Here is a 17,295-nt window from a genome sequence, read left to right as displayed (position 1 = left end):
TCCAGTGGAAAAAAGGGAGCCAGGTAATATATGCAAACCTTTTGGTCATTGCTTTTAGGTGACTGGAGTCCACAATGCAATTCCCTGTTTGCTTGCTTAGCGATGCTGTGCTGCAAAATGGTACGTGTCAGCACTCGCTCACGCTCAGGGAACCCACTCTTTGCAACGTGCAAGTCAAATTCAGCAATTCTGTTTGCTTAGCAGAGGGAGAGGAGGCAAAACCTTTACCCCAGCAGAGTGCTGGTGTTTAAAAGCTCTGCCGCTGTACACTGTGAACGGCACTCAAAGCCATTTATAACTGTAATGGGGAAGGGATAATGGAAGATGCATTACAACAAGCAAGAGACATAGCTCAAATGACTCTTTAGGGCATCTTACACATACATCAACTCAGCAGCAAACACTTTTGTTTTAAAACACTTCAGAGTGCCGTGTATTATCTGAAAAATTACCTGAATAATGCTGAACCAGCTGCTGAAGAGTTTCAAATTGTGCCCGAGTTGTGATATAATATCCACCATTGTCAAGTTTACGAATCTTATAATGCTTGACATGATCTCCTTTCATATCATCCCAGTCTCGAATAGACAGGGAATAGGCACCTGTTCCAAGCAAAGGAGAAATAAAAATCATAAGTAACTTTCAGATGCAAAGATTTTGGTTTGCTGGTCAGTTGTTATGAAGTGAAATTGCTTCCCAAAACTGCTTGCTGTACCCTGGAAAAGAACAAGTGGATTTGACACAAGAAAGTAAGTATCACAGAAATCTTGCCATGGTCACACCATGTCCCTTTCACGCTTTTCCAGAGAGAGATCGGGACTTCCATGTAAACAAAAATTCACATTTTAACATTTACTGTTTCAGGTTGTTAAATTGTCCTTTCTGTTTTAAGTGTCAGGGTACACTGCAAATACTATATGTTAGATAAATGCCAGTTGGTGGTAAATACCAAGATTTTAATTGGAAGCACCAGAGATAATGACTTTGCATATGTGTAGTGCTGTCACCCAGATGGATCCCAAACTTCTATAAACATTAAATGACCAAATCAGCGTGCTTTGTACATCACAGCCTCTGGAAGGTGGTACTACACCAAGGTCTGCAAGAACTGCATGTTTCACTTTCCAAATCTGTGCTGGAGATTTAGAGCTTGCTGGTGGGATTCAACTGCCCAAACCCTAGGGTTAAGTGCCACGTGAGATGCCCCACAACATCCTGCTTCCCACAGCCCATCACATCTCTCCAATGCAGGCGGATGCTGCGTAAGCATTTCAAATGGCTCTGGATTCTCATCGCCAGGTGAAGGCACCTCTGCTGAGGGCCTGGATTCAGGGGGTCTGTCGGCTTGATTTAGAAGCTCACACATAAGCTTCTGGTGCTATTAGGGCAGCTGAATCTCGGACTAGTTTCCATGAGTGTTATGGTGTTGAAGCTATCGATGGCGTAATGCAGGTTTGAGCACCAGGTGTCTGCAGTTGTGGGCAGCTGAGCTGAACCCTAGCTTCCTGCTGACTGGCCACTCACATAGGGACCTGCACATTTACTGGCTTAATTTGAAGCATGGTCCTCACCTCCGTACAGTCACACCCATGGGTTGGTTCTCTACAGTGTCAAAAGCAAAGCTACGTTTTACAGCAGTTTCTGAGGAAAAGCAGGGCCATTTCAAAGGTAGTGGAGAAGACAGGTCTTCACTCATAGCTCAGATGAATTTACTCAAAGGTAATTCAGGCATTAAATAGAAGAAAACAACTGTAGAGGCAACCAGCAGCTGCAGAGATCTCAAGGTCTTCCTTCTGGAGCTTGGGCTGCTTTCACTGGTAACCAAGAAAACCACCACCAGCCAGTTTTGGAAAATGTGAAGGGGGGGAGTGATTTCTTTCAGATCTGATAGCAAACACCACTGACTGCAGCTTATCCCAAGGTAGGGTACTTCTCAACACACCCAGCAGGTTCACATCCTCCAGAACCACCTCCAGCTAAGTGAAATGGTTTAAAGAACCCTCACAGCTACAGGGCTGACATTCCTGCTGTGAGATGTCTTTCCTGGATGTGTCCCCGGGAAGAAGTTTCTCCAAGCACATTAACCTGCAACAAGTCCCACTGGCGGGCAGCACACTGCTGAGGGAGCTGCAGTGAGCAAAATGTTTCCACCCTGACTCTGACAACTTCTCAAATTCCTTGTTGTTTGTCCTCTAAATAGGAGGAAAAGAGCCAGCACTTACACAGATGATTCTGGTTTGCGCGAATGGGAGACACCCTGAGAGGAGTGGCAGGGGGTTTATTTCTAAGTGTAGAAAAACACAGTTTCTTTAGGGTATTTTTCTGAGGAGGTTTTCCCACTGAGTAAATACATATCTCTCAGCTATGAGTTCAGATTTTCTGGGGGGGGATTTGTGAGCATATCTCTTAACATGCTTTGTCCCACCGCTCTGTGTCGTACACCGTCAGCCTAATTCCAAGATTTTCCAGGCGGCGTTCTCCACCTCCGCGTTTGTCAGCTCCCATCCGCTGGCGGCAGCTGTATTTTCTTTAGTCGCGCTCCCTGCCTATCTGGTCACTATTTTAGATTCTTTAGGAAAATGTAAACAATCTGTGGCTCCAGGTCTGCAATCAGAGCTGTGTGGGTGGCCCTCTGTGGACCCCCGCTGACCTCAGATCAAGTTGCAGGACTGGAGCTTTAGTTCAAATCTGGATGAAAACAAGAACCGTGCCGAGACAGATTTCATTATTCACGTATTTAGGCTGTTGGTTATTTATACTGTTCATTACTATCTGATGAAAAATTCAAATATGAAAGATATACATAATAAAAATTCGGATAGAAATACGACATTACAATATATCATACTAATGAATTTAAAAAACCCCAAACAAAACAAACACGAACCAAACGAAAAACCAGACAGCCTCGAAGGGTGGAGATTGAAACCAGGTGAAGGATTATACAGACAAGGGCTGATAAAGTACCTGGGCAGTCAGGCACTGGAAAAATGAAAAGCCAGCCCTATATGATTTATTTTGGAAGTAAGAAGAGAAGGCAACCACGATCAAGGGAGGTTAAATTCATGCTGAAGTCATCCATGATGATACTTTTAACATGATCCTGATTAATTTTATTATGGTTATTATTTAAAGCAGAAGGGATGATTCTAGGTCACAAAACAATCCCTGCCTCAAGCCCCAAGATGACTGGCTGAAGTAAGGCTTTTTGAGAAGACTTATGGGAGAACGCACCATTCGAGCCCTCCCAGATGACTTTTTCCCTCTCATGAACAACAAGTTCCCTCTGTTTTCTTCTAACAACATACTGAAACACCACAAGGATGAGAAGGGAAAGAGGCTTTTTTGACAAAAACCATGCATGTTTGGGTTTTTTTTTTTTCCAATGCCTTTGATGCAAACTTAGCCCAAAGATGTAGAAAGCCTTCAGTCCAAATGCAGAGGAATTAAGCTTGCTGCTCTAAGTCCACCCATGATGGATTACTCCATTCCCCCAATGTTTTTTTGTGTCTCCTGGGAAGCTCTAGGGAAAAAATGTCCTGACTTAGCTAAGTAAACAGCCCTGCAAAACGTATCACTTATCACTGCACAAAAAATGGTCAAAGTAGATTGAACTGGTAACGTGTTTTAGAGACACAGGGTCGTGTGTGTTTTTAGGGTCCATGGGTGCCTATAGGAGTGAGGTTTTTAAACTCATCCCAGAGTGGAACGAAGTCCTGCTCCTCATATGCATCACAACAACTGCTGGTGGAAATGAACAGGTGGGGGCTGTTCGCAGAAAGAAGTGAACAAGTTGGGGCCTGCCTTGCTCCTGAGGAGGATGCCTCCCTGCTACGCGAGGTATGAAGCTGTGGGGTGGCAAGGTGGGAAATGAGCTGCCTGAAACAACAGCAGGTCTATTCAGATTTCCCATCAGAAAGAGTCTTCTGGACTTACGGGCAGTGAGGGTTGTAATCCAGTCAGTAAAGAACGTAAAACTTACAATTTCAGATGACAATGCAGCATCTGAAGATAGGTCAGGCAGAGGGGAATGGGAAGTAGGGTTTCTCTTCTCTAAACCCCTTTACCAGCCATGGTTCTAAACACTTTCTGTGCTAACTCTAGCTGGCAGAGCATACTCTGATCAAAGTGCTGACAAGTCGGTGCTTTAATTACATGAACCATCATTAGACTTCAGAACTCACATGGCATGAATTCTAGTTACTTACGCTTCCTACAGCAATTGTTCTGGATTGCTGGTTAATTGAGAAATGGCCAGGTTTGTTTTCACTTAGTTGCAGGTTTTCTCCTCAATAGTTGCATGAGTTAGCTCTTTTCATACATTTGAAGCTTTGAGGAAGATGTTGACAGGCCTCATGTACGAAAATGTGAAAGCAAAGATAGCACCCACCGTGAAAACTGGAACTCCTCCAGTATTTCTAGGGGGAAGGAGGAGAATACATCCTTCCACATGACTTCAACAGAATGGATACAGTTGAGTATTTTATGAATATATTAAGTAGAAATATTTTCAAGTATTTTCATTATTAATCTATGAATTTAAATCCGCTGTGTTGCTTTTATGTGTTTGTTTTTCCCTGGGATCCACTATTCAAAGGAGAAAGTCCAAAAAAATCCCCTAATCTTCTCAAAATAACCACCAACCCCTTCTTCCTCCCCCCCCAAAAAAAAATCTTTTCTCTTCCAGGCAAGAAGGTTCAAACATTCTGCTTGTTCAAAAGCAAGCAGTAATTTTCACCAAACTGGGCTGGAGGTTCCCAGCATCTGCTCACAGTAAGCTGGCTGGATGTGTTGGGACTCGAATACATAACCTCCTGTAGCCCATAGCTGCTGCTCTGAGGGGCCACTCTCCACCCAGCTCCACTGCAATAGTAGTATCCTTGACAGGCATGTTGCGGGAGACTGTGTGATGTTCAGAGTGTAATAGCACAGCAGAGCAGAGCATCCTGCCTGTGCATGAGTTGTACTGCAGGTACCATGGGTTGAGTGTGGCATGGGTTGCCCTTGGGTTGTTCTCTGCTTTGAATGCTCACTCTAAGACCTGGGATGTCCAGATGTTGGATTCCCTAGCACACATATACATAAGGTGACACTTATTTCTATCTCCCTACGACAGTATTTCACAAATTCATCAGTTTTCCTCATATATCTTCTTATTCATAGCCAGAATAGCTTTAGCCAGCCTACCTTTGGTAGTTTCACTTTCCCGGATCAGGAAGGTACCTCTGGGGTTTCCAAACGACAACAGCTGCCTCTCGGCATCTTTTCGGCCAAGTTTGCCAAAGTACCACCTTAGGAAAACACCAGAAATAGTAAGACAAATGCTACAAAGGATCACTAGGTAATGTCATGGAGCTCAGGCATGGAGGATGACTCGCAGAAACTGTGGTTACTCAAGTATATTCAACTATTTTCCTCATACTGTGTCTCTTTTATTGTGGTGGGGAAGCTAACGTGACAAACCCTGTAGTGGGTGTTAGATATGTTGTGCAGTAGCACTTTGCATTAAGCCTATAAGCAGTAGACACTGTGAATGCTTGTTCGGTGCCTTACAACTAAGGCCAGATATTGGCAAACAGAGAGCAATAGACAAGGAAAAGGGCAGGAAAATGCTTTGCTGCAGAAGAGCAGGGTTTTTACGGATGCTGCTGTAAACTACCTATTTTTCTTACATAGTTGTGTATTGGTATTCAATATCTTTGCTGCAGCACAGCCATAAAACTTCAGTAGAAGGACGAGATGCAACCACTTTAGCGTGGCTGTATAAGGCTTTCAGACTTCCAGTACCTTTTTCCTTCTTGCATATATATATATATATATAGTTTGCTTATTTGCTTGTTTCACAAGCAACCAAGTACAATCTGAAGTACAGACTGCAGTAATACCGGCTTAGATATATAAGCTCCTCCAGTTTACCCTTTATACTGGAAATAACATGGATATACATAGAACTCCATTTTTTCCATAGATACATCCTCATTGTGCTGCCTGTCGTATGTATTGCAGGTATCCTACCTATTGGAAGGTATTTGTTGACACAACATGCCCTCTGTAATAGACAGCTTGCACACTAATTGACTCCAAATATTTTTACAGGTTGGTTCAGGAAAAGCAAGGGCACCTTTCGCTTGAAGATCTAAATTAGTCGGCACTCAAATAAAGGAAGCAGACCTATGCTCCTTTAGGTTTTCTTCCTTTGTTTTGACATTGAAAAAGCACTAAGCACACACTTCTTTTGTTGCTAATCACCTAATTATTTATCAGCGCAGTTAAGAACTGAAATAAAAACAACGTAAGTAATTTGAAAAATCGCTACAATCAATCAAAACCCACTCCTCCGACCTCCTTCAAATACAGCACTAATGGTTCTTTAACAACAAAAAGAAAACATACTCCTCTGCTTGGATGGAATCGACTGGAGCCACATAATTACTGGGAATGTAACCAGTTTCTCCTGTTGTCAAGGACCGGGCCTCCCACCAGTCTCCTTCCCTGCAGAAACAAGGTGAGGAGGAAAAGTGAGAATGAGACACAGCCATAAAGACAATGATCTGACTTTGCTAACAGCACCTGCACCCGTGCAGCGTAGGAATTCACAACAACTCATCTCTTTATCATTGCTGTGCTTCTGGGAGTGCTGTTTGCATCTAAACCTAAATACTAAACTCATTTCTTTGCACCTCTTATTATTTCAGAGGTGATTAGTAACATAGCCTTCCAAGCATAGCATAATGGCATAAACAGGAGTAACAACCCGGCGAAATCAGGTTCGGTGAGGGCTGGATTTGGACTAGAGTACTGAAAACCATCTCCACAGCAACTATTCTAATACAGGCTCCTGAGAGAGCTTATAGAAAAACTGCCAAACTGAACACAGTCATATCCACTGCTGATTTTAAACCTCTGTGAGGATAAATAATCTGAAACCTAAAGGCATCAAAAAGCCATCCAGCAAAATGGGAGTTTTAGATAGCCTGTAAAGATGCCACTTCATCATCTAGAATCCCTCTCTTGGTCACCTAGGGGAGATACGTGAAGCAGCAAAGGCTTTAGCTGCATTTTCAAATACCTACCAAAAGAACATCCTTCTACAACACTTAAATATGAAGGCATCCACCAAGGCTTAACTCCTACCTCTACTAACATGCATTCTCCTTTCTGCTTCTGGACTGCTTGGAAACTTTCTTGGTTGCCCTCTCTGTAAATCAGATGCCTGCCAACTAAATAAAATGCTGTTATCAAACATGGCCAGAGAATTCAGCCTGATCTGTAAGCAAGCGGCTACAGAAAGCACACTGCCTAAGGTTTAGATAAGATATTAGGGGGAAGTTCTTTACAGAGAGAGTGGTGAGGTGCTGGAACAGGCTGCCCAGAGAGGTGGTGGATGCCCCGTCCCTGGAGGTGTTCAAAGCCAGGTTGGATGGGGCTCTGGTTAACCTTGTGTAGATCCAGGCCTGGAGGTTGGTGGCCCTGCCTGTGGCAGGGGGGTTGGAGCTCTATGATCCTTGGGGTCCCTTCCAACCCAGACCATTCTATGATTCTATGATTCTGTGAGTGGCAGGAAGGGTTGTGTCAAGGTGAGCTCTTACTTGCATTTTCAACTCCGCTTCCTTTAAGCTTGAAGGAGTACAAACTTTACAGAAAGTGGCTAGAAAACAGCCATGATTAGTCAAAAAGGTGATGCTTCCAGTTTTACAGTTCAAGAGAAGTGAAGAACAAGGAGCTGGCAGTCGGCGCTGGTTTACTACACCTTGTACGTATTCGTGTGTCAGGCAAATGGCCCTGGCTGTTTACGTTGTGAATTAGCTGAAGTGCTAACCCTTCCCCCCATGTGTTGCCGTAGAATATTCCTGAGATATTATGTCATACTGTGGTAAGATAAAACGTGCCATTACATTTCTCCTTACTGTGCAGAAAGCCCACTAGATGGAGATATTTTATCATACCTAGGGAGGGAAAAAGCAGCCCCGCAGATGATCCCAACATCAGGAGCCAACGGCCTCCGCTTTGACAGAGGAGCTGAAATCTCTCAAAGCACTGCCAGAAAGGAGGAGGAATGCAGACTCTTTCTCACAGCTCTGAATTTTAGACACCTAACTGAGGTAGGAGAAGGCTAGTCAATGGGGCTAGCTGGGGTGTGCGGGGCATGCTGGGGATGGCTGAGAGTTTCTGAGCCTCGAAGTCAGGCTCTGCTCTGAACCACCCTGAAGGTGGTTCAGACTGCCCTCAGTAGCATTTCTGACCTCAAGTCACAGGGATACCCTGTGTACACTGCTTCAGGTACAACTGTCCAAAACTTTTAATCCAAAGCAAAAAATCAAATTTCATTTGTTGAGAGCTAAAAAAGAAATAAATCCAAACCCCTCAAAAAATTCCTGACGAGCTAGTTTTGTGCACATATATATGCTCTCAGGTTGCAAGCAGCATTGACAGACTTAAAAAAAAATGGGAAAATGGGCTTTTTTCATATAATTTCTGATATAAGTAAGGAGGGGAAGCATTCTCACAGAAAAGCTGCTCTCTGGAGATTCCCAGCCCAGCCATCAGTACTCCAGACATGTGGTTAGGCAGAACTGACTGTAATGGGAACTGAGATTCTATAATTCCACAAGAAAATCAGTGGATGCTTGTGTTTTGGTTCGGTTTTTTGTTGGGTTTTTTTCCTTCATTTTTTCTCTTAGGAAACCTTCCTTCAGGCAGTAATTACCCACATGAAAATGTATGTAGTGCAATCGCCCACACGTGGGGGAATCTCTCTGTTCCACCGACTCCCAAGTATGATTGCTCTGCAAGTCCTGGTGAGCACCCCTTGATTTCATCAACTGGCATGTGTAAGAAATGTATATTGTGTGGTTTGTGCAAGGTTAGGAAAGCAGCAGGCAATGTGAACAGAAATGGATAACAGGCTAAAAACGGGTTTTTTTTTTTCCAAGTGCCAATTTAGAAGTAGAGACGTTTTTAAACCGCTGTTCCCTCTACAAGTTGTAACTGAAGTTGCTGTGCTTTCATCTACATCAAAGCTCTTCAGCTTCACGGCTTCATGAAATATTCCAAAGAATTACCTGATTTTATTTTTTTTTTTTCTTTAACTTTAATGTACATTGAACCAACTCTAACCCTGGAGTTGTTCTATTAAAATTAACAGGAGTTGCACCAGGGATGAATTTGCCTCACTGTCACACAGCGTAAGAAAAAATGATGAGAGCAATATCACAAAGCCTCTAGAAAGCAACATACTTGGCTGTTAACCCATTTTTACCTCTACATGACAGCAATACTGAACATAACACAGAGCTTTCAACTTTATGTTCTTAGCCAAGAATTACAAGATGTTCAGATATAGGTCAGTAGCACAGTAAGTTTTAGATGTTATTTTTAAATTGCTAAAGGATTTTTTTTTTATGGGAAGTGAATAAAATTAATTTTAAATTGATGATTTCCAGGATGGAAGTGTGGTTTTCATGCCAAATGCAAGTGTTCAGTGGTGCACTGTCACTTAACAGAACTTCTTAGAATGTTCTGACTGTATCTCCTACCTTGAAAAGGAAAAAATAAAAAAAAAAAGCTTTTAAACTTGGCACACGAGTCTGGGTAGCATCTCTTTTGTGAACCAGTTTTCAGGTCATTTCTTGTAGAGGTACTTGCAGCAGATTGCAGAGAGTACATGCCTTGCAGAACTACTGTGACTTCTGGTAAAGCTCAGAGCTGTTTCTCTCAGTTCTGACTGAGTTTACTGTGAAATGTAAGCAGCGAACCACACACTCTAATCCTTATTTTTGAAGTATGGCTACACGTGGTTAAAGTTTGTTCTTTTTCAATAATACAGCACTTTGCAGAAGTGCACTAAATGCAAAGGCAAGTAAGTAAGCATAGAGTAAACCCCTACATATCTCTAACATCCAGCATTAGCTTTTATAAACAGGAGGAAATAGAATTGCAACATTTTAAGTTTAAAAATATTAAAAAGAATATTCCCAAGCCTAAAACTTACGAGCTGTTAAGTATTTGAAATTTTTCTCCTTTGTGAAAACTCAAGTCATCTTCTGTTCTTGCTTCATAGTCATAAAGCGCCACGAAAAGAGTTACACCTAAAGAAGAAGATAGGCGAGTTATGTTATGTCACAAAACCCAGGAGGGCAAGGAGCCTCAGGTGGCAAAGCCAAATGTAAGATTCTCTGGTTGCTGAGGAGCAAAATAAACTGAGGCTTTCTACTTTATGGACAACTGTTCTAAACCTGCTGCTTCCATGCATCCATCAGGTATGCCACCTCCTTCACTCTGTACAGTTAACAGCACTCTTGGTTTGGTACCCACACACAGTGTGGGATCCCAAGAGGGCAAAGAAAGGAGAGTTTGAAAAGAGAGTTCAGACATAGCCATGCCAAAGATTTCCTGTTAACTGCTTGAGGTGGCTCAGATCACACTTGCTGTCCTGGGACTGAGGGATGAGTTAGTCAGCCAAATTAGGCACATACACATAATTTCTCATCCCCAAAGTGAACTAGCACCTGCAAGTTAGCAAAGGTAGGGCTGAAGACCCAGCTCCACCCCTGCTTCAATTCTTTGCACTGCTTCATGAAACAATTCTTCCCAAAAGTAGCGTGCCCAGACAGTAGTGCCTCTGCTGTAACGATGCGATTGATACTCACTAAGAACACTGAAAGATTTTTTAACTCACCTGTCCCTCCTCTTGTACGCAGCGTCCCTGTATGAGAGGAGGAATTGACTCCACCAAACACAGTCAGTCCTTGGCCTCCCGTGGCATGGAAGTTGTTGTAGTTTGGGATTGAAGTCACACCAAAGCTAGGATAGTGCTGCGGAGTGGGATCTGTCCCATAGCGGTAGCCCGAGCTTTGAGTTAAACTGCCATCCCTCTCATCAGTCAGTTTTGTTGCTTCTTTATCCTTACATTGCACACAGCCCATTATCTAAAATCCTAGGGGAGGAAGGAAAGGACAGATGTTTGTGCGCTGATGCTTGCCAGATCTCCCCCCAAACCCACATACAGCGAGGATCAAATTAAGTTCACCACTCAAAAGTTAAGTCCTTTGAAAAGAAGCCACAGTGGCTTGAATACAAACAGCAACGTGTTGGGAAAAAGTAACACAAAAACCTTCCTTGCAGTGTTTCCCACTGAGGCCTGGGGAAGGAAGTCCTGCCTGTTTTTAGGGTAGCGCCAGCTCTCTGCCCAGCTTTGCCAGGCAGTGGCTTGCATGGAGGTAGTGAGAGGATGACATCCTTCTCACTCACCCTTGGTCAGGAGAGCATGACTGGCAGGCAGAGAACTCAGCCAAAAAGTGCATCTGGAGGTGTTCAAGTCTTCCCCCCAGAACACAGAGCAAGGCACTTAGCTCACGGCTCATGTTTGACCTTGCCAGCCACACAAGAGCTGACTTCACCTAATGGCAATCCAACCTTTTTTCTATTTAATTGCTGGAGCTCTGTGGGACAGGCAGAAAAGCAGGCACCATATGCTGACAGCACAGCACGGGAAAGTAGGAGGGAGCTCACTGGATGGCAGGAGGGAAACAAAAGGAAGCGCCCTTCTATGCAGCACCAAACAGAAGTCTAAAACCTGCTGGTAAGTGGGTGGTGGAGCAGCCAAAGGTATGCTTGAGTTAAAGGACTGGAGAAAGTCACAGAAGAATTAACACATGAAATGCAGAGCGACTCCAGGTCTGGATCCCAGACAGGAGGAAACTGAGAGGGAATGGCTTGGAAAAATCTGCAATAAGGTTTTTTTAATTCTTGTAACCTCTTGTTTATTACCCTCCTCATAGAGCACTACCAGGGCCTGGGTTAATCTCTCTTAATTTTAGGTGCCCACCTCTCTCTAGGTGGAGGGAGACAGAGGGTGATTGACAGCATCTTCACAGAATTGTAGGGGCTGGAAGGGACCTCCAGAGATCATCGAGTCCAACCCCGCTGCCAGAGCAGCTCCCTAGGACAGGTCACACAGGTCGGCATCCAGATGGGTTTTGAATATCTCCAGAGAAGGAGACTCCACAACCCCCTGGGCAGCCTGTCCCAGGGCTCTGTCACCCTCACTGTGAAAAAGTTCTTCCACATATTGGTGTGGAACTTCCTGTGCTCCAACTTGCAGCCACTGTCCCTTGTCCTGTCTCCACAGACCACTGAGAAGAGGCTGGCCATTTCCCCCTGTGTCCCACACTTCAGACATTTATAAACATTAATCAGACCCCTCTTAGAGGCAGCCCTCCAAAGTTAGCCCTGTTACCTGCTGTTGCTTTTCATCTGCCAGCCCTAACACTTTATAATCCCTGTGCTGGTGTCACCAAACTCTTTCCTATTGGCTTGGGCTGAATCTAGACACAAAACTCAGGTTTCTGAAGTGATCAATCTAAGGAACCAGCTACTCGTCTCTATGCACCCTGGCTATGGGTACAGCAGCTCTTATGCATAACCTGGCATGCAGACACCATACTCTGAACACTGGGGCTGCAAGAAGAGAAAGAGCAACAGAAGAGCATTTGAAAATTAGAATTACTGTACATATTTTGTCAGGGAGAAAACGCACAGAATATTAAAAAAAAAAAGAAATCTATAGTGAAGAACATTTTTTTCCTCCTCCTCCCATATTTCTGTTCACATTTCAGCCAATATCCTTCACTCAGGGTAAACAAAAAGCCTATTCTTTTTCAAATATCCTCATTTTTCTGTAGCTGCCAGGCTGGCTATTTTGTATGCCTTACCCCAACATCCACACAGGAAATTGGCTTTGACAAACCCCTGGGATTCAGAAAAAGCATATTCCTCTGCTAACACTTGAAAAATTATGCAGTGGCTCCCTCCTTGTCTGTGACAGCCCACCATCTGGATACCTGCTTTCTAAATCTAACCTCCCCATTTAAAAAAAAAAGCTAAACACAAAAACTTCTGTGGAAAGATTGAAGGCATTTCCATTTATTCTACAAGCCTGTTCAGGAAAACAAGCCCCACTTTCACATAATTCCCTGAGCTGTGCTGCCTGAAGTTAGCTCAGGTGCACTGAATCCTGCACTTAGCTTAACTTAAAGGTGCCCTTTATGCATTTCTCCTTTTCCTTCAAGATGCCACAGTCACTCAGCAGAGTTCCCTCACCAAAACATTGATGTCTCTTCACAGGAACAGAAACAAGGACTCTCAACTCCACGCTTGCTCCAACAGGTGAGAAGAGCTGGGGTCCCTTGAGAAACTGAAGAGACAACAAGGTCGAGGCAAAGGGGTTTGCTGCCTGGAGGCTGTGAAACACACTGCTGCTGCTGCAGCTGTGTCTGCCTCCAGCCTCGGCTCGCCCTTGTAGATGGGTTGGTGCTGGAGGTGCAGGGTACCGTGCTGTGGCTTGAGGCTGTTCATCCCTGGGACCACAGTGACTCCCGGTGAGCCCAGAGGGACCCCAATGGGTGCAGAGGTGCCCTGTCCAGCTTTGTATCAGCTTAAAAAAACTGCTGCTTTAACCTGTTCAACAGCAGGATGATCTGGCTCTGGAGACCTTCTGTAGGGAGATTTCACTCAGAGATGACGTTTTCCTGGCTCACCTCAGAGCCAGGATGCCCCACAAGCAATGGCAGGGAGTGAAACAGAACCCCAGGCTGCACAAGAGCCCTGTGGGGCGATGGCTTATCTCACCACTGTCCGTATGAGCAGAGCCCAGGGATGCTTTGGGTGGGAGGGTGAGTCCAGGGCTCCTGCTGGAACATAACATGTATTCACTCTACAACAGCTCAGTGGAGTGCAGGCTTTACTATTCACAGAAGAATCTCAGCAGCCTTTTAGTTCGCTTGTAGCCTTCCCTCCCTGTGAAACTCTATCGCCTCCTCCCTTTCCCCTCCCAGCTCTGTTTCTCCTCTTATTTTTTCCCAAGTGTTTTCAAGGGGGAAAGCAGAAAAGAAAATGAAAGAATGAAAGACAAATGAGATGGGAAACATGAAATCTGGGAGAGCGGGGCTGGGGGGGGAGGAAGGGGTTTTCTTGTTGTTCATTTGCAAACTCTTAGCTGAGCAAGGAAAAAAATGTACTGAAATCTGGGAAGATTTCACATATCAAGTTACAAGTGCTGACAAGACAGCCCTACAAGCTTCATTTACACATTGATGAGAAAAAAGTTAAACCTACAAATCAGCTGCAAAAAAAAAAAAATTGTTTAAAATGTTAGTTCTGAACCCCCCCCCAGAATAAACCAGCAGACAGTATACCTATGTCCTGGTGGTTTCAGAAGAATAATGCCTTGGAGTTTTCTTTTTACTAGGGATGATACATACAGAAAACCAGCGAATTACCAGTTTCTTGCTTTTTGCTAAGGTTTTGCTCCCTTTATCTTTTTGCTGGCAGTGGCAGTGCACTGGGAAGGAGAATTGGATGCAAAGTGAATGACTGACAGAAAGGGCTTTTTCTTTCATTTGCCCTCTCCCTCTTTGTCTCAGTGTCTAGACAATAAAAGAATAAAGGCTGCTTGAGTGTAGCCTCTTGTAAAATGTGACAGAGGGTGTTACATGCACACATCTCTTCAAGCCAAGTCCCTGAAAGTTGCCCCTTCCTGGCTCAAAGGAACCGGCATCGTGAGGAGTTGGCTCAGTGAGGCAGAATACATGTATGTGTGTACATGGCTAAAGAGATTTCAGCTAACTCAGGGATTTCACAGGCAATAAATATAATCTCCATTCAGCATCAGTCTTTGTCTCAGTGAACAGCTTCCAAAAACTAATCTCCTTCGGTATCACGGTGTGGGCTTTTAGTATCCAAAAGTCTCATCTCCTGGCAGGTCAGCATTTGGAGCTGGGGAAGGCTGGGGTTATTCAGCCAGCTCTGAGATCACCAAACAAAATCTGGAGCTGTTTTACACTCAGCTCCCTAGAGACAAGCACACGACGTTGTTCATCCAACACGCTGTGCAACTTACGGTACAGGAAGAGGATTTTATTCGCTTCCATTAGGAAAGGCAGCATTTCTCAGATGTGTCAGTTATGGGTCACACAGCGTTATTTTAATTTGACTCTGGTATTGCTAAGAGGTATATAACTAGCCAAATTCAAACAAACTTTTCTAATGCAAGCACATTGAATTTGTTTACTTTAAACTTGTGTTTTTATGGGCAATATAAAACACGTGTTTTCATGAAAACATAAAACGTTTACATGTTTTTTGAGACTTCCTTAGAGACAGATGAAAATAACTATTATGCTATTTGCCTCCTTTTTGTCCTTGTTATATTTCTTGGACTCTAACGTTCACACTGCAAGCAACCCAACATCAGCCTAACCAGAACAGTAGTTTCCTCTCACAGAGTGAAAGCATTATTCGACAATGAGATAAAATTACATATATCATCGTTAATGATTTATGTAATCGTAGAACCTTAATTACTTTCAGTTAGGAAACAGTTGAAGGCTAAGAAGATGTTATTAGCACCGTTCTTATTATTGTAAATCATCCTCCTTCAGTTTTTCTAGTGGGTTGTTTGTTCTTGATACAAAATGGAAGCCCAGACTGAAATACCTGCCAAAGCCAGACATCCACTCCATCAGCAGAAACAAAAGCAGTTCTCTCTTAGCTAATCAAAGGCTATGAAAAGTCCAGGAGTCCCAGGAAAAGTCTGATTTCCACACCTCTGTTTTAAAAGTAAAAGCTCCAAGATGTGATATAGGAAAAGCAGGAAGTATAGATAAGCCACTGCTTAGTCTAGGCTCTGCAGTTGTAAACCAGCAGGAAAAGATGGACAGGAGGAATTCACTCCTTCAGAGCATCAGAAGCTTTCTCGTAAGATTTTGCAACTCAAGGTTGAAACTCTGAATTGCAGTATTTCTTCAGGACCTGCTTTTCTGAGTGCTGTAGAAGAAAGCACATCCTTAACGAGTTTGAGGGAGGGGTACCGGGAGGTGCAGGCAGACACCAATCTGTTCTGTGCCCTCCTGCCCACACCCTGGCCCCTGCCCTCCAAACCCGTGCCTAGGAAAGGAGACCACTGTGGGAGAGGGCTCCAACCTGCCAAAGAGATGGGGAGCGAGTTCAGACCCAGCAGGCTGCATTCTCTTTCCTCTCCACGGTTTTCTTTGGAATTGAATTTGACGGTATATTTTAGGAGAACTTCCTCCAGTGAAAGACATGAAAGGGAAAGGCGGGGTGACTGGTAACTGTCAACTGTCTTTTTCTGACCAAATCTACAAATCTTGTCTGGAAAGCACCAGCTGGAAAGCTGAGTTAAGAAACAGTTATGTTAAAAGGGAATCAGAAGAATAAAATCCTTGGCTTTTATTCAGTCTCTGTGGTGAACATGCTTGTTAATCAAACCAAGGGTTGCATCTAGGACGGCTGTGAAAAATGTATTCTCTAAGGGCTATCTTCCTGGTGTTTTATGTTTTGTTGAAAGCAACACTGAAGTATCAGTCTGTGACATCAAATAAGCCAAATTTCATGAGCTACAGCAGGATTTAATATTCAAAATGCCACATTCTGAATTACCGTGAAGATGCAGAACGGACAGAAAAAGCTTTCCAAGAATAAGAACTACAAAAAATCTTAAAGGAGACTTTAGTTTTCTGTGGAATGCCTCCTGTGAGCTGGATAAGGGGAATAATCAACACAGAAATTTCCCCTGAATTCAGAACATCTCACTTTGCATGCCACCATGACTAGCTCCCCAGCGTGAAACTGATGGATGACATATTTTGAAACATAAGCCTGAGAAACCTTAAATCCCCTGATTTTCAGAAAAGTCTTGCTCACCCACTTCGACTACGACAAGTTTGGGCAACAAACAGGCACTTAAAGCTACTCCCATGTAGGTCAGTAGTGCTGTCTGCTCGCTGACCTCTCTTCGACTCACATCTTTGCTGATGGGAGAAGTCTGGATTTCCAGAATTCATTCTGTGCCGGTTTCAAGCCAACTCAAATGAAACAAATGGAATAAAACAGCAACACTTTGCTGCATTGTATTTGTTTATTAACTCCATGATCTTTCAGAGGACTGCCTTCCTTCCATTGACCTGTGATGCCCCAGTTTTAGGAACCGTAAAGCAGGTCAGAAAGATACAATATATATACACACACACGTATAATTTTTATACTAACAGCCTGATCTAGAAAGACTAGAATTTTTACTACAACATGATAGATCTGGTTCATGCTCAAAAGAGGCTGGTGACCGGGGATTTGTGGAGAGTGCCTGCAAACCTACATGTGCACCACACCCGTCACACTGCATTAAAGAACTGTAAATCAGAGAAGACACAATAATACCACTGCCTGGCCTGTGACTATTAAAGATATGCAGAAAATCTCACATACACAATGTGGTAT

The 17,295-nt window shown here is 43.6% G+C and overlaps 1 protein-coding gene across 3 annotated transcripts in view; it reads right to left on the bottom strand.

Annotated features, from left to right (window-relative positions):
- The window catches only part of FYN (FYN proto-oncogene, Src family tyrosine kinase), a gene marked incomplete at its 5' end in the record, with an annotated part of 38,984 nt that extends 28,059 nt beyond the window's left edge, over positions 1–10,925 (bottom strand). For all 3 annotated transcript variants that reach the window (XM_084261746.1, XM_084261747.1, XM_084261748.1), the window contains 5 exons: positions 453–602; positions 5,188–5,291; positions 6,394–6,492; positions 9,992–10,088; positions 10,679–10,925. In XM_084261746.1, coding sequence (XP_084117872.1) covers positions 453–602; positions 5,188–5,291; positions 6,394–6,492; positions 9,992–10,088; positions 10,679–10,925 — 697 coding nt within the window. The remainder of the gene's footprint in view (positions 1–452; positions 603–5,187; positions 5,292–6,393; positions 6,493–9,991; positions 10,089–10,678) is intronic.
- Positions 10,926–17,295: the final 6,370 nt, after the last annotated feature.

Source organism: Gallinula chloropus (genome assembly GCF_964237585.1).
Source record: "Gallinula chloropus genome assembly, chromosome: 3".
Taxonomy (NCBI): domain Eukaryota; kingdom Metazoa; phylum Chordata; class Aves; order Gruiformes; family Rallidae; genus Gallinula; species Gallinula chloropus.
The sequence above is the reverse complement of the archived record's forward strand: the minus strand, read 5'-3'. Positions and strand labels throughout refer to the sequence as shown.